This window comes from Electrophorus electricus, chromosome 12 (assembly GCF_013358815.1).
Source record: "Electrophorus electricus isolate fEleEle1 chromosome 12, fEleEle1.pri, whole genome shotgun sequence".
Taxonomy (NCBI): domain Eukaryota; kingdom Metazoa; phylum Chordata; class Actinopteri; order Gymnotiformes; family Gymnotidae; genus Electrophorus; species Electrophorus electricus.
This window is the reverse complement of record NC_049546.1, coordinates 3,506,821-3,525,201: the sequence shown is the minus strand read 5'-3', so window position 1 is coordinate 3,525,201 and position 18,381 is coordinate 3,506,821. Positions and strand designations below refer to the sequence as shown.

The 18,381-nt window shown below is 38.2% G+C and overlaps 1 protein-coding gene across 2 annotated transcripts; it reads right to left on the bottom strand.

Annotated features, from left to right (window-relative positions):
- Positions 1–294: 294 nt before the first annotated feature.
- kitlga (kit ligand a) lies at positions 295–16,638 on the bottom strand. Of its 2 annotated transcripts, none has more exons than XM_027019627.2 (10): positions 16,417–16,638; positions 7,078–7,185; positions 5,370–5,426; positions 5,123–5,278; positions 2,287–2,482; positions 1,607–1,672; positions 1,048–1,148; positions 823–932; positions 613–660; positions 295–481 (listed from the first exon to the last, which is right to left on the bottom strand). In XM_027019627.2, exons 1-9 carry the CDS (start codon positions 16,429–16,431, stop codon positions 633–635), a joined length of 837 nt encoding a protein of 278 aa, XP_026875428.2. In that variant the 5' UTR covers positions 16,432–16,638; the 3' UTR covers positions 295–481; positions 613–632. The 2 variants fall into 2 exon arrangements, with proteins under 2 accessions (XP_026875428.2, XP_026875429.1); XM_027019628.2 differs by having other exon boundaries at positions 1,640–1,672.
- Between the last annotated feature and the right edge of the window lie 1,743 nt (positions 16,639–18,381).

The following is an 18,381-nucleotide window of genomic DNA, read 5'->3' as shown; positions in this document are numbered from 1 at the left end:
CGCTTCACTCCCTCCAGCTTCTTCAGGGTCTATCAGCTGCCTTCATTCTGAGCTGGAATGCATGAACTCAGCCTGGGTAGGACAGATCTTTCTGGATGGACCCTGAAGCCCATTGGCTTGCACTGCGATGTTCCTGCGCAGTGTCTTTGCACACTCTGCGGTGGTCAGTTAATCTTCAGGATTTAAAGAGAAGCTTTGCCAGCCATGCATAGGCCATGACAAGTGCTAAGCATCAGTTCTCTGTTTGTACAGCCTTGAACCTTCCCATGCCCTATTCCCCCCCCCCCCCCCCCCGAAATGGTCCAATCAATGTTCTTAGAAAGAGCATTGCAACTCAGTGGGCAGTTCTTTGTTTTCAGCCAGTACTTGTCCATCACAGCTGAGAGGATGTGTGTGAGGAAGAGATGTGTGTGAGGAAGAGATGTGTGTGAGGAAGAGATGTGTGTGGTCTTGCCTTGCTGCCTTTTGTCTGATGTACAGTCTACAAGGAGATGGACAATTTGAGAAACAGGTTGTGAATAACAAGGTGAAAAGGTGTGATTTCTCACATTCAAACTGAATGGTTATATCTACCCACGTCTTGAAGGGTTTAATATTGAAACAAAAACTCACCTGATAGTGATAAGGATGACTTACACTGCCCTGATGTTTAATCTGTTCCTTCACACACAAAAATAGGTATGTTACATGAAATGCAAGTAACAGCAGATAAAACAGACTGCAAATCTGACTGCAGCTAGAATGGGAAACCTGCCCTGTGTTCATTATTTTAGGTGTTAGTCAGGTAACCTTTTAGTTAGGAAAGGTCTACGCTATTCTTACTTTTCAGACATTTCATCGTCTAATGGTGGAGCACTGGCCTCCACTCCAATAAACAGTGGTGGGCCATCCATATCCCTCTGCAACGGGGAGGGAGTTCTTCTGGATTTCACCTAGACAAAGTAAAAACAATACAAACAATTGCTTCAGTGCATCATTTCTTCAATGTCGAATTTCTGCATACTCTCCACACCTTTATGAAGTGTTAAAAAAAGCAAGAGGTCAGACCTTCCAGATTAGAAGGAAGCCCACAGCGATGAGAGGTATGAAGAGAAGTGCGAGCAGACCCCTCTCCAAAGTGTCTGGAAGGAATATCTGATTCCTGGTTCCTGTACACACAAATGGATGCATTCCAGTATTTAATCTCACTGTGTCGCCTAAATGCTGGTCTCTTCAAATCTTAAAAGAGGACCTTGATCAGCTGGAGAGAAAAGTGATGGGTAAGCTGACTTTTGTCTGCAGTTCTATAGGAATCAATCTTGCAGGCAGGAATCAACCTTGCAGGCAGGAATCAACCTTGCAGGCAGCCAAGTAGTCATTTGTATAGTAATGACTTTACTGGACATGGCCTGAATGTTAATGCTGAAATGATTGTGAACATATACTGTACAGTTAAGCAACTGAGTGATTTTTTTCCTAAGTATGCTTTGGCTTCAAGTTTATCATCTGCTGACCACAAATTATTATGAATGATTTGGGTATGATTTCAGAAATCTTGGCCACATGCTATAGAGAAACCTGGAAGATGTTACAAGATTATGACCACAGCATGCTTTTTAAAACTCACGAGTTCCACTTTCAGCTTTAGGTAATGTCTCACCTTCCTTTGCAGTACTGTTCCATTCAGAACTAACTGCAGAGAGAGAGCGAGAGAGAGAGAGAGAGAGAGAGAGAGAGAGAGAGAGAGAGAGAGAGAGAGAGACAGAGAGAGAGAGAAGAAAAAAGAATGGGTGGAGTGTTAATACACTTAGATGAAAACGCTTCATTGTGAAACGGTAACGAGTCCATCGCGGCTCCCTTTATTTCCATCTCACAAAAGATCCGACGTGTCTGCTATCTGAGAGAAAGAGACCGTGCTTGGGAAGATCTGAAGATTGCTCTGTAATCAACACATTGCCAATTGTGCGTCGGCTCTTTTCTTCTTTTCATGTGGTCCGCTAGGGAATGTATCAAAGATTTCAAGTTCAGCTGATCACTGACATAATGGGACTGACCAAAAAAAAAACATGTTGCATTTTATGTTTAGTCCTGCAAATTCTTTTGAAAAGTTGCTAAATCATGCACACCTCCACATGCGCAAATGCAACGAAACCTCAGTAGATAATGACTTAAAAAGTTGAAATACATGTTTTACAGTCAAAATGTCAAAAGTGAATCTGCTGTGGTGCCTGAAACAATTTCAGAACTGTAACATTCTTCCATATGACTATACTAAGATGCAGTTCATTTTAAAATCTCGTTGTGTACCTTTTGAATGATGCTGTGTTGACACTGATATTGTTGGTGTTGTTTTTATTGTCGTGGGACATGGTGGAGGGTCACACTCCCCATCTTCCTGTGAAGAATTGGCAGTGTTGAAAAAGTCTTCCACAAACTTGAAGTAGCGCCCTGTCAGCCACTCCACTTTTCTGTAGTGGCACTCAAAATTAAACATGTCATCCTCCTGAAAAAGAAAAAGGAAATCAGTGACCATCACAGCAGGCAGAAAGTCATTTCTGACTCTTATAGAAGACGTTTTCATTTCTAATCTAAATATGTAATAATATACTTTAAAATATGCGCTATATTCTAAAACGAGTGGTGGTAGCTCAGTGGTTAAGGTACTTTACTAACAATTGGAAGGTTGCCAGTTCAAGCTCTACCACTACCAAGTTGCCACTAGTGGGCCCCTGAGAAAGGCCCTCAACAACTAAGCTGTATTCAATCATAAATATAAGCTTTGGATAAAAGCGTCAGATAAATCCCCCAAAATTAAATGTAAAATATCCCACCATGAGCAGTGGGTCATATGCAGCAGTATACTGTTTTGTTTTGAACTTGAACATGAAATATCAAGATAATAATCACATAATTGTGCATATTGGTATATTTTTCATGCAAATCATAACTGCATCATGGGTAAAGAAGTACAGACCACTTGCGTTAAATTAGATCTATTTGACATGTTAAATATAAGGTCTGGCTTAACAGCAGTAAACAATGCTGCATAGTTCAAAGCTCAAAGTTCAAAGTTTCATGATATTCTGAGCAACAGCAAAAAATATTATGGTATCTAAGTATGTCCAACAAGACTGCAGCATGGAGGAGAAATGATTTTAGAGTTTATTTTCTGCAGTGTTACTCAGATATAATCAGAAGACCACTACAGTGCTTGGTGCACTGAAATCAAATAAATGTCACCCAAATGCTCATGCTGCTAGGTTAGCAACTGAAAGCTTGTAAAGGCTGATTCATCTGATTAATATGATACAAAAGAGATTACATAACACAGAAAGCAATATCTGTTACATTTCTGTACAAAGTGTTTTTGGTGATGACTTCTTCAACCTTGAATTGAGCTGCAAAACAACTCAGCATTGCAGATATTTCAAGCACTGAAAAATAACATATTGAACATAGGATGCCTGGTTCTACTTTGTATTGTACTCATATTATTTATATACTCTTTTTTTTCTTATTACACAGAAAGTCCTATAAAGCAATGAGTTCAAATCATAACTGTTTGCATCCATGAATTGCTAAAAGAGAAAATCTTTCATGTCTTGCTAAGCAAGTGACACATTTTCACCCTCTCCTACGCTTTTCAATCAACCATCTAGCAAGAATAATGTTTGTTATTCTGCCGCCTAAGATATTTTTTCTGTGTGCATAACTACTTGCAGATACTTGCAAGAAATGGGTATATTAGGGGGAAAAAGACTTCCAAATGGCTTTACCTGATTTGCAAATTTGTGCATCATCCTAGAGTTTGTATCCAAGCTGCATCTGTATTAATGCAGCCAAAGCCCTAATGATCCATTTAGTAACACTAAACTCTGTAGATCTGAAAATAACCTCAAAGAAGTGTAATCTAGGACACCAGAGAATTTGCACTCTCCAACCACTTTATTAGAAACACCTTTTGTTGGCATACACACTAAAGTCTAGCCACCACCAATTCATATCAGGCATCCTCCATTTCTTCATCAGGGGGCAGTTTCTGACTACAAGACTCTTGCTTGCTGTTTGGGTGGCAGGCTACCAGCACAACAACATAGCCATGCCACTACCACGCCAGAGACACTGTGGAAACAGTATCCCCTGATTCAGCAGCAGTACACCTGTCAGCAGCATTCACTGCATAAACTCTACCTATAAATATAAAGTACAGATTCAGTAGGTGTTTGTACTAAAAATAAAAGTATATTTAATGAAGAACTCCCACAAGGTCTATGCTAGGTATATGAGAATGGAAATGAGTATCAATAACTTTATGTATAGCTGTTCAACTGCTCTGTTCCAGACAGGCACAGTGACAATAGTACAATGTGGTGAATATATTGTAAAAAATGTTAAAATTGTGTAACCACATCTGCCAGTGGCACAGGAATTACCTGTCTATCTGCAGGTCCCTCCCTACAGGTATTGTACCAAGATCTGCCTTCCTGAGTCCCACCAAAGCAATGATCGTGTTTTTGGGAAACACGTAAAAGCATCTCTGTGTCCCCTCTGTATGCGTGTCATTGCTAACATACCCTAAACTTTAAAAATGCATTCCCATAAGATTTCATGGACTTAACAATAGAAAAATCCATTATGCTGTCTTGTATTTTAATACTGTCACATCATGGGCAGAAGCTCTGCCAATGTTTCCATCTGACCACATAATAGAGACCCTTCACTCTAGGAACAGATTTACAGCAATAAAGATTTCATGAGTGATGTTCTAGAAAGCAATATATCCCAGACACATTAGAGAAGGCAAATCAATGGCGAGGCAAAATTCATGATCTTCTTGTCATTCTGATGCAACTAGTCAAATGTGAAATCTGTTCTCTTGGATGACCTTGCGCAGTATTAAGCTACAAACAACACAAGCTGCAATACTTCAACACACTATTATGAAGATCATCTGACGATATAATCTAATAATGTACAATTACCAAGAAAAGTGAGCACAAGCACAAATAATTCCCAATATGAGCAGAAAAGGCAATAAAAAAAAAATCAAGTACAAGGAAAATGGCAGTAGAATATGTAGAAAAAGCATTTGGGTGTTTGAGCTGGAAGGTGTTTGAGAGTTTACAGTGAAATTATCACTCACCAAGTCATCTCCAATGTAATATCGCATCTCACGCAACATTTGGACTAAGGTCCCTATATTATCTTTGTTGGAGGAAATGTTCCCAAATTTATTGGCCAGGAGATCTAAGCTCTTCTCCAAGTGGAATATATTTAGCTTCACCCAACACATACCACTCTGCAAGAAAAAAAAAAAAACAAGCTGTGAAGCCCTTTTAAAAGCAACTGTAACTACTGTGAAAATGTAAGAATATAGCTTAATGACTTACCACTTCTTTTGGTAAATAACGTACAGTAATGTTGTAATCTTTTGGTATATTCTGCTTCTAAAGGAAACAAATAAACAAGAACAACAAAAAACTATTTTGTAAATACTGTTACACTTAAGCAGGCACAATATTCAAAACAAAATCTTACAAGGTTACTACATAGAACTTAAAAAATCACTCAACAGTTTTTTTTAACAAACGTATGTCCTGATATTCTTATAAACCAAGAACCACCTATTAGTCGACACCATTTATGTATTCACAAAGTGTTATCTTGCTGTTATCACTGATGTATTGTTATATATTCACAAAGTGTTATCTTGCTGATATCACTATTATATAATGTATTCACAGTGTTATCTTGCTGATATCACTATTTTATTGTTATGTATTCACAAAGTGTTATCTTGCTAATATCACTATTGTATTGTTATGTATTTACAAAGTGTTATCTTGCTGATATCACTATTAACCATTTGGCAACTATGGATCTACCTATAGTGCTCATTCATGACCCAGCTAACTGCAAAAACCCCAGCTAACTGCAGTTTGGGAAATCTCTGTAGAAATCTCTTGATGGTAGGTTTCTGAAGATGTGTTTAAAGCATTCAGTAGAAATAATGGACTAACTGCTATTCACTAATGCTACCAATGAAGAAATCCAATTGGTGTTGCCATTGTGTAAACAGTAAAGTACCCCAACAAACAGACATTGTGTGAAAATCAAGACACCAGTATGAATTGTCCAATACTGTCCAATATTATCTGTAGTCCTATAACTCAGATGGTAGTGCAGGTAGAGAATTGTGCTAGTAACACCAAGGTCATGATTTTGATTCCCAGGGAGCACACGGACTGTCATACTGTTAATTATGTAAGTTGCTCTGGATAAGAGCATCTGCCAAATGTCATAAATGTAAATTATATGAGCCTGACAAAATGTGATCACGTCCTGTAATACTAATCATTAAAAACAGAAAAAGCTGATGTTTGAGGCTCAGGGATAATCTATATTAGAATAACAAAGATCAGACACTATGACCTCATGTAGCCTCATGTAAGAGGACAATGAAGCTTTCTTAGGCTAAAAATGCTCTCTTAGGCTAAAAATACTAAGAGAATAAGGAATGCATAAGGCTTCTCTTAAGAGAACAAGTAATGCATAAGGCTTCTATTAAGAAAATAAGTAATGCATAAGGCTTAAAAAGAGAATAAGCATTTGGAGAGAGTATTGAAATCCACATCAAAGGCTGGAACAAAATATGCTATTGGGAAGCATGTTCACTATAAAAGGAAGCGAAGCTAATTAACTAAATTACACCTTGGATTACATTGACATACACTGCCAACACTATTGATATAGAACCTTCTTTTAGTTTTCCCTTTCCCTTTTTATTTCATCAATGCTTTAATAGCATAAATGCTCCAGAGAAGTCCTGGTTTTCTCAGAAAACCAGGGTCACTTTCGGCATTGCCTTTGTGCTTCATACATTAGCTCCATATCTGTTACAGTCATCCTACTTGGGTGCAACCAGATCCATACCTTTTGTTTGCCACATATGAAAAAAATTCAAACTATCTGTTATATGTACACATGGGCATACTCACTAAAGCCCTCACTTATCTAATTTCCTTTATATTAAAAAAAAAAAAAAAAAAATCATTAGCAGATAAGCATGACACTTTGAACCCTAGATTTAGTTCTTACCAGCAACGAAATTTTCTTGATGTCATCTGTTATGGGGTTTCCAATTTTACTGGAATAGGCAGCAACTGTGATGTAAAGCAATAAATGGACACAGGTATGTATCCAAATCTGAAAACAGCAAAACAGAACAGAAGGTCAGCACTTGAACACATCTGGGGAATTGATCAAAAGAAGGTTAATGATCATTTTGAAATTATCACCATAATCGCAGGAGGCATTATTAACTATTCAGGGATAAATATTTATAAGCAAATATAATAAAGTTAACCAATTTTATGCAAGTAAAAACAGAAAACTGGGTCAGTTTCGTCAGTGACGGTTTTAGTCCAGGCTACTGGAGGCTTTCATCTTGGTAAAGCTGAGAGTAGCTCACAGCATTTTAGGGCGAATGCCCTTCCCCTGTTCCTGCATCTCACAGTCCAACCAGTTCATCTCATTACATAACATGGAACAGATTTGATTTTAACCCAGATTAGGTGAAGCAACCATTCATACTTCATCAGAGCCTGGCACAGAAGAAGGGGACCAAAGGATTTTAACATTGTGGCAAGACCCCCAGAACAGGTCTGGAGAACACCTCTGGAGAAGCCCTCACAGTAGCAAACAAGCCATTTCAATGAGCAGAGCACATAATCACACAACCACTGAGGGGAACCTTTCCAGTTTTGAGTACTGTAAGCCATCGAAGTATTCATCAGCTCCATTTATGTTCTGCATGCAAACAACACTGCCAGCCCTGGTGTGATCATGGCCCTGTTCTGGCTATTCCTCACTGGGGATTTATTCTCTGAAATCTCCGTAATCTCTCAAATATAAAATTACACTAAAACTTTAAGTTGTAGTTTATCTAACTTTGATCCCTCGTGGGGTAAACGCAGAGACATTCTTCAGTCAATTCATCCATGTATACATTGTTTATTCAGATCTGTACTCTTTCATCTAGGCGGAGGTTCGATGGTACTTTCAATTCGATTTTCACCTCCAAATGTCCATTGTTAATAGAACAATCTACATTGTGTCTTACCATTAATTGAGTCCTCGCAACAAAAAAACAATACATCAGCCAATTCCCCTGTTTGTCTATTCAGTTATTTTAGTTTTTTATTTTGTACAATTACATTAACATGCTAAATATGCTTTTAATGTCATTTTAAATATTACCATACTTCATTAATGTGGGCATTAAAAAATAAAACCTATAATAAATAAAACTTATAATAATGTTTTATACTATTGTTTTTAGTTTGTAGAATGTGGAAGAACAGTAAATGGATATGTATGGGTTGTTTTTTGTTGTCGCAACGGTTCAGTTGCAGGTGAGGATATTAGAATTTAGCCTTCTCAGAATCGTCATGTGCAGTTAGCGTTCACGTGAGGCACTAAATAAAAATCTTACTCCAATAAACGTGATGTTTTGAACACTCCACTGAACACTCCACAGTTCAGTCACGGCTGGAGGTTACGGGGCGTGTCTCACTGTTCCTTTTTGTTACATACATGCACAGGTTTTCAGTGGCGAACGCCTGGTTTTTAATATGTGTCGGTTTTTGCCGTCACAGTCTGCTGCTGTTTATGAGGTTTACCTATTAAGTCAACATTGTTCACTGAAACTGCATTAAGTTGCATATTTCTCTTTTTGTGCAAACTCCATCCTGTCATACATTTTCCATCACTGTAGGCCACTGCAGTTTTACATCTTTGCTTATTCAATGAAAGCTTTTCTCTTAATGTAATTAATGATCATAATTCTCCTGCAACAACAGCACCAGTCTCAGAGGCAGTCTTGAGAACACCTTCAAAGTATGCAAAGTCACAACATCTTTTCAAACTAACACTTATGCAGCATGCTTTTCATCCAAAGCAGTTGGAGCCATTGACGCTGTATAATACAACAGGAACTTGTATCGGGATGAACTTTGTACTAAACACACTCCGACAAGTACTCTGAAGGGTATTTCTGAAGGCTAGTGCAGCTCATCTGGTGTCATATCAGTCTGGTATTGAAATATATATATATATATATATATATATATATATATATATATATATATATATATATATATATATATATATGTTGAAAAGAGTAGTAACTTCAGATTTTTATCCATGTCATCTGAAATATTCATGTTTTTTGCAAATCATTCTATCTACTGGGAAATTCAAGAACACTAAAAATGACACTTTGCAGAACAGATATTCATTACTATGGAAGACTTATTGTTCAAATTCAGAATGACAATTAATCTGTTATGGTTTTAGATCTAAGTCTGGCGAGATGCAAAACAAAGGCTTATATTCATGGTGAGCCTATCCAAGTTTTCATATGTGGCTTCTGCTGAAATGAAACGATAATGCTGTACTACATGCAGGAGCACAATATACATTGGTTGGGGAGCAGCCAATAGCTGTTCATTCTAACAATCATTAAATTTCGTACTTATTTCAGTCTTTTTCTTGTTTTTTTGTGGGGTTTTTTTTGTTTGCTTGTCTTGGCTTAATATTTTGCATTTGGTGCATGCAGAAAAAAAGGTTTGACAAATATTATTTTTATAATAACAGTGTCCTGCACTCCAGAAATGTTGTAACACTGACACACACTGAAGATAAGAAAATCTAACATAGACTCTTCACTGTATCACATGTAAAGACTTTAAACGACCTTAATTGGGATAATCCCTTTCAGAGTGTTTGCGGATCATTTTCACTGAGATAAATAAAACAAGTATTAGAGATCAAACATTAAGGACATGGATTCAGTTTCATCTTTGGTTGTTTCTAAAGGGTCAGGGTTTCATTAGCAGTGGGGCCTTGCATAAAGCACATAAACACATAAACAGAACTAACACTAAGGCATGTAAATCAAGTAGCAAAACCACAGACATATAGACTATACAAAAGAAAAAACATAGATTCAGTAGTGGTCAATGAAATTAGGAGCACAAACCAATCTTTCCTGTGAATGAAATTATGTTTCTGAATGCCAAGAGAATTGTAATACAAGCTGATTTTTTATTTTATTGCAATAAGGCAGTATATTAAAGCCAGCAAATGCTTTAGTCTTCCGGCAGATTGCCAGTTTACATACAAACATGAACCAAAGTGTGTGACAAAGTGGTCAGACAGTATAAAATGCAGTATTGCAAGATGAGCCAAGGGTTTTCCGTTTCTATTCCATTTCTACTTGACCCCCCCCCCCCCCCCCACCCCAAAAAAAAAAGTTTTAAAGGGAGTCTATGTAGATAAATTTTCTCATTTGACTAATTGACTAATCCTTTAAATATGGGTTTTTAATAGTAATCTATCATGAGGCACCCAAATTTCCTGTGACATGCTCAGCAGCAGTGAAGAGAAACAAATACATGCTTGGTGAATGGGTAAACATTATCTATGATCAGTGATTTTTATATTCCTTTAACCCTCAAGCGAGAGACCGGCAATGACACATCTGCTATGGATTTGGGCAGCGACATGAAATCTGCCTTGAAAAGGCTTGAAAACACCAGGCGGTTACTGTCAAAGGAATCCATAGCTCTGGGATGATTACCCAGAATTGACAGAGCAGCGTATTATACAACTTCTGGCATGTCTGTGTCTGGAGACGCAAACAGCCGTATGACTGGGGGAACCGCACGATGTTTCTCTGGAACTCTTTCGCCCTATAATTCGAGGCAAAGCACTTCAACACAGCCACGGACAGGGTCAAATGAACATGGGGGGGAGGGGGAGTGTAACGAATCTCAGCCAGCCAATCTCTCGCTGCCCCTACCAACCCAAACCATGGGCAGTACGAACCTAGCGCTCCGCCTCGCCTGAATACTAACACCTGGCTGTCGTTACCTGCTCATTGGCTCCGCTATATAATCCGCCCCTTCCCCGGAACTATTCGCACGGCACTGGTCCAGTTAAAGCTGCATGCTGTGTCTCTCTCTGGCCTTGGGGCATTTTCCATAGCCTACGTTTGTGTTTTTTTCCTATAACTACCCTAGCTTTTGATTTCTGATATGTTCTGCTTTGAGTTTGTTTACCGTTGAGTTGTTCGTTTCTCCACTGTCTTAGCCCCTGGTTTCTTTATTTTAATGTTTATTCGTCATTCTGTAACTTGTTTAAGTAAGCGTGCTACAGCGCTCGTTCCAGTCTGCTTGGCTTCCGTGATGGGGCGGTGAAGAGTGAGAAATAGCCTGAGACCTCCTTTGTTTCTCTGCGTTCAAAAGACGCTTGACTGGGTGGATAATTAACTTGTTAGGTAGATGTAATGTAATGTAAATTCTGTCATATTTATACTGATACTTCATCAGCACTATAGTTTAAATAATGGTCACAATTTACTATCCAATGCAATGACATTTAAGCGTGTTAATGGCTTTATGTCCATGATTGACTGATTCCAAATATCAAACACATGAGAAATATGGACCTGGCTTAAGTTTTCAGACAACTCTAAGACGAGTTATGTTATAAAAGTAAATAGGTATGTTAAAAAACTAAGAAAGCTGTGTAGAATGTTAGCTGAGCTGAGTGTGTTGATGCTGATGGAGGCAATGTAAAAGAGTTCCACTTTCCGTTCCTTGTCTACCTGTAAGGTGTTCAGCAGTAACCCTGTGCGATCCTGAACCAGATAACCGCTTAATTCATGCAGAGCAAACACTTTGATAATTAATGATCATTAACTTAGATCTGGATCTCCAGATACAGTCACTGGATTCAGAGTGAACAATACTCCATTCACTCTATAATCTCATTGCCAAAAACAGAGACTGGCAAATCCCTACTGCCACAAACCAGTTTGTGTTATGGCTGTGGCGGTGGTGGTGGGGGGGGGGGGGTCTTATTAAACTTCTTTATTGTTTGTAAAACCGTTACTTTGGTGGAAATCAAAGCTGTAAGTCTTCAGATTGTTTTTCTGTGACCAGTCATAACTGGGCCATCCACAAGAAATGCACCAATGAGATGTATGCTAGTAACATAGAAACTATAATTTTAAGCATCTTGGGCTGACCCATATTGCACATATGTTAGCTAATTTCACAAAATGCTTTAAATAGGACTCAGGGGACTCAGCTGGGGGAAAATTGGGGGTGGAGAGAAAATTCATCAAACTATGAGTCCGAAGCCACATGAGAGTAGGCATCATGAGTGGCCGGAAAAACAGCATAATCATTCCAACCTTGGAGATGTAGTCAGAGACCTGCATCGACTCAAGAAGTGCCCAAATTGAATTTCCTGCTGCAAATTGCACTCAGTCTGTCCATTTTCATTCAGGTGCACTTACTGGGCCAACTAACTGAATAAACACTGCAAAAATTATGGTATCGCATGTCCCGAGCATAGCTACGTGCTTTCACACATTGCACAGGAAAAAAACACACCAAAAACAAGCCGCTTCCTCTGAATATCTGTTCATATTGAGGTAAACCTGATCCTCCTCTCAAGTGTTAGTTTTGTCCAGGTTTGGATGCAAGGGTAGTTGAGATTTAAACATGAAAGATCTCAAGGGCACTTTCAAATGTGTGTGGCCACAGCATGAGAAGACGGCTCAAACTTAAGGGATCAAGCCATAAAGAAACTCCACACTGAAGACATTAAAAAAAATTAAAAATAAAAAAACAGAGCGGGATTTTTTAAACAAATAAAAATATTTAAAGTAAATCTACTTTAAAAGCCAATTATTTAATTTAATAATTATTTTATTAGTAGTATTACTTTATTGTTATCATATGGAAAAAACCTCAATGATCTGTTTATGTTCTATTGATGTTTAATAATAATTGAGTTATGGCAAATCATTTCTATTAACCATCTGACACAACTCATATAACTAGGTTTAAACCTGCTGAAATAATCTGTTATAATAAATTTCATTAAACACTAAAACACATCACCCTGATTGGTGTTTTGAGATTTTAAGAGTCCAATAAAATGCAGCCTGGTTACTGGATAGCTCATTTGCATGGAAGCAACAATAACCTAATGCATCTGCTTCTGATGGATACAGGAGCCCTTTGTCATAGAAAACAGTAAATAGTTGCACATGACAGTCAAACAAAGCTCTAAGGCAGTTAAGCTGCACAAAATTCAGATCCGAGAGAAGGAAAAAACAAAGTTGTGAAAGCTGAATATTGGAAAATGGCATACTTTGAACCTTTTGCCAACATCAGCGTGAATCAGACCATCTCAGTGTTCCAAATCTTTCTGGAATTTTGACTGGAACATGACTACTATTGTAATCACGAAAGAACATGCTAGCCTACAGTAATACTGAGTTTTAATTAATTTATTTAACATTTATAAGAAATACATAAATCTGAGACTTTAGTAGCCTTTCAGACGCTGATGATTATTGGATGTTAAAGTTGTTTTTTCTTGGTTTTTCATCCTAGATAAACAGAAACCTTTATGAAACAGGTGAAGACCTTGCAATAAAGTTTACTTACACTTTCAAATTTACTGAAAGCCTGTGTAGTAGGTTCTCCAGCAGAAATGATACAATAAAGTTGCTTTTCTTGCATTTTATTTAGTGTTTAAAGAAATATGCAAAATATGACATCTGTTTATAAAGTTATGTAGTACGCTAAATCACAGCTTTCTACAGATTAAATATGAAACTAAAGGAGCATGCAATTGAATTGTATAAACACAAACTAGATTGATAAATTAATAAGAATATAGCAGAATATGAACTTTTCTTTAAGCACTTGTTTTCTGGTTAATGTAAGAGGGAAGTCCCCAAAGCAAATTTTCCCAAGCAAACATTTTTCTTAAAAAATGTGCTTTATATTTTATTTCTTGTTTGTCTGCTTCAGATCACAGACTGCCATAGTTGCTTTAAAATTAACAATCATTGAATCCAGGAAGTCAGAAGAACATATGTCCCAGCAATCTTAGATCAGTGATACATAATGTGGAAACATGTCACAAAGCACTGAAGCAAGTCCTGGATTTGGCAGAGACCACAGCCTGCAGTGCATTTCCGCATACTTGCACGCTGAATTGAACTGATTCATATCTCTGCCCAAGACATTTGCATAAATGCCCCAGTACATTTTTTTGGATGAGTGTGTCTCTTGCCCGAAGCTAATGCCTCTCAGAGATCAGGGATGAGGGCTTTTTTTGGCTTGTTACCTTCTACAACCTGTTAATCCATAAAACCCGCTTTAATACAAAGGAATAAAAGCATAAAGTACATCAGCAGACAGTCAAGACACTCAAATCCATCAAGTGTTCTCAAAAAGTCTATTTCAAGTTTTCCAACATGCATTTCTATTTGGAGATCAAGGTGTTAACTGCAGGCATTTTATTTTCCCTTAAATTTGGCCAATGACTAACCTTGGTATTTTAAAAAGTCATTAATAATAAAGCAATAGAGCAAAGATCCTTTTCAGAAGCATGCACTGGTTTGCAGACAGTTTGGGGTTTCTTGTACCAAATGCCACCTTGTTACTTTAGCAGCCCATGAAAGAACATAAAATGTTCATTGAAATAAATAAATCCATTAATGTGAAGAATATCATTTTCTGGGACAACAGGTTTTATTTAATCATGGGTCTAAATCATGGCATAATAGCAGCTGTCTTTATTTACTGTATAAAATCCCAGGATTGCTAGACCTGCTCATTAATGTTCAGGAAATATATCATTATGTCTGCCTTAGTTTCCAGATTCAAGATGTTCCAGGCTCTAGCTCAGATGCCACTGTCTAGTAAATTTTTAGTCATCTCAACCTTTCCTGTTCCTTTTGTAAGGTCATTGCATTTCTCACCCAGTCACAAAAGCATTTCACAGAAAAACAAATATGCTGTGTTTGGAAACTACTGCCTTTAAAAGTGAACTGACTCCATGCATTACATCATTGTATCTGAATCTTCCAGCGTAGCACGATAAAACATCAAGCCGGGATGCAACTCTGCATATTTCCCAAGGCCAAAGTTGGAGAAAGTAGAGAAACACAGACTACTGTCAGCGAAAAACAAAGGCTGAAGATGGCAGAACGGTAGCCAGAGAGAGAGAGAGAGAGAGAGAGAGAGAGAGAGAGAGAGAGAGAGAGAGAGAGAGAGAGAGAGAGAGAGAGAGAGTGTGTGTGATTCAGAGAGAGAGAGTGAGAGTGTGTGTGTGTGTGTGTGAGAGAGAGAGAGAGAGAGAGAGAGAGAGAGAGAGAGAGAGAGTGTGTGTGTGTGTGATTCAGAGAGAGAGAGAGTGAGAGTGAGAGAGAGACAGACAGAGACAGAGAGAGCTTGCGCAATATCATGAACGACAAGGGATGGACTAGGGGTTGTTACTGAAGAGTCCATAACAGCTCCTTAATTCCAGTCTCCAGTTGTGTTGAAAGTCTGATATAGCACGGAATAATTCAAGGCAGACTAGTTCTCATACAGTTCAACAGCTCAGATCAAAATTTAAAAAATGCAAGGTATTCCATAGACAAGATCAGTTCAATAACGACTTGTGTTTTTAAAAAGTATTTATTTTTTAACTTTGCTCCATATGCATATTTGAATTTCCATTATCCTCGTTTCTTAGCCATTCATTAAACCACATAATATATATTTTAAATTAATGTCAGGTGGATAAGATTTTCAAAACAAATGTTGACACCGCCTAAATGTTTTATTTTGATTTAATTAATGTACGTTTATTGGCTGATATCTACTGATACATTGATGAACAAGTATCATGGATTGCTGAATGCTACACGTTTTCGGATTCTCTGTTAAGCAATACACGTTCCCAGGGAACGCATTACCTGTCCTGCGAAACAGCTCTTCAGATCAATGGCAATATTAATCTGGCATGAGGATATGAACGAATCAAGTAGGTTGAACGAATCAATTAATCACAAATCACTTGTCATTACCCACGCGCCGAAGTGTCCAGAGGTTTGGCAACACGAGATGGACCGGAAGACTGTCGCTCTAACGGGTAGGGTATGTCAGACGTTGGCACCGACATATCCGCAGCAATATTCATGGCAAAACGTGTTCGCTGCTGCCGAGTCAACAGGTATACAGAGTATATACTCTTTCCAGAGTTGCTACATAAGGTTTGTCATGGATATATAATATTCTATAGTTCGTTTCGCTGTTTAAAAAACAACCAAATCGAACTAACGTGTGTGGATTTGGCATATAGACGTATACTTTAAAATCTAAACTGGGTACTCTAGTCTATACCTGTCACTAAAAGCAATCTCACTTTCATACAAAACCAGCTATTTAAAGCACATTATACAAAACACACGCAAAACACTTCGCTTTGTAAATAAAATATTCGTCTATTACACCGCAGGAACAAATACAGATATACTTTAAAACCTCTGCCCTTGGTTGGGGAAAAAAAGCTACTTACATTTGACTTCTTCATAGGGAATGAGAGAATTAACTCCAACGTACACGAAACCCTATTTTATTTTACTTCGGCGGACAGGGAAAAAGCTTTCTTCATCCCGTTTGCACATATCCAAAAGCATTATAAATAGAATCCAAGCTGAGGAAAGACGCTTTCAAAAACTGCGATGACAGTAATTATCCAGGTACACGCTTCATAACGTACGTCGGAGCGAAGGCTGCACAACTCACTCAGTGAGAGTTTTTTCAAGCTCAACCCTTTTTATTGCGCGACTTAAAGACGCCCGCCCACTGCTCTGTTTTACTGCACTGAATCTGGAGACAAACCGTGCTGCTACAGCAGTTGATTTCACAATCAACGAAACTGCGTGGTTGCATGTCGAAGATTTATTTCCAAGTATGATTTATGAAAAGATTTCTGAAATTATGAAAGGTTTTCCTGATAATTTCGTTGGCAGAAATATACTTTAGTGTCTGTAAACAAATTATGGAAATGTACAAATTACGGTGGTGTACTGTAATGCTCATATGAACCACAATCACACATCAAGACAAGAATCTCAAATGAGCGCAGTACGAGGATTTGTAACAATTATAAAATGCTGTACAAAAGTATTTGAGAAACGGTGTGTTTTTGTGTTAATTTTCTTTCCTGTGTATAGACCTCGTTTGCACTTAGACAAATTAAAACATTTAATGTAATAAGTAATGTGAACTCAAATTGTTACAATTTATAACTGACAAATCCATCATAAACGATGTCCTTACTGCATGCTAGAACATGTTGAATGCGTATCACTGCATTGGTGCATTACTGCGTCTCTAAAATGATGTAGAGGCTATTTCTGCACCAGTTCACTACTCATAAATCCTAAATAAAAAAAAACCAGAAAACGATAACAAGCAACAAAAAAGCAACAGAAATATGTGAAGCAACAAAATATGTGAAGATCATGAAGGGTGGTGCATAAACATTACAGTCGGCCTATCTCTCAGCACACAAATGTTCCCATAGGCCAAAAAGACCTTCTGTATTTAATCTGGATGCAAGCTTATTAGAATGTGTTTTGTCATTATGGGGCTTTCTTGGCCTCAAATAATTTCTCAAATAATTTTAACATAAAGGTCTGATGAGTTAGTTGATGTCAGAGCCACCAAGAAAGTTGGCACCCCCCCCACCCCACCCCCAGTAATGCCAGTCAGTACAAGGAAATGGAGTCAGTCGGTCTTGGACATGGGATAATACTGGCAATGATAAGTGTCAAACAGTCCATTTAAATATACTGTAAGAGCCTTTGTGTAGTTCAACCTGCACGTAGTGTTCAGTAAGTTGCAGTTGGCCCATACTTTTACTTCCAAGATCATTTCTATAAATGAACAATTTCTTTAGGACATAATAAGTTCCAAGGAACTACCACTTTGCACTCTGCTCATTAGGCAACAATATATTGTGGCATTGGTAAGGTGCAAAAACAGAGCTCTTTTATGGTCTTTATTGACCTTTGAGAACAGAGGAGGTCTTTAAACAGACTTGAGTGTAGCCCCACCCATCATACTGCCTGGTGGTTTGGTGGTGTCTCTCAGTGACACAACACCTACCATTGGTGACTCACACATGCACAACCTCCATCCTCTTGCATCTAGCAACATACCTCCAAACCTGTCTCTCTCTACGAGTCATGGGGTTGTCCGAACATTTAGTGCGTAGGGGTCCTTAGTTCGCACCCCATGGTCGAAGAGAAACCAGTGCTCTCCTGGGCTGCTGTCTGACATGGCTACAGCTCCGAGGTCACATTCCCATCCCAGTCTTGCTGATGGTCAGTTATGATGGGCAGCTGTGTGGTGAGAGTGTGGTGTAATAGCTCCACAAGCCCATTACTCTCCAGTTGTGGCATCGCTCTCGTAAAGGGCTTGCTAGCCACTTAGCCACATCTCCAAGATGGCCTGCCACTCGAAGTGTGGGCTG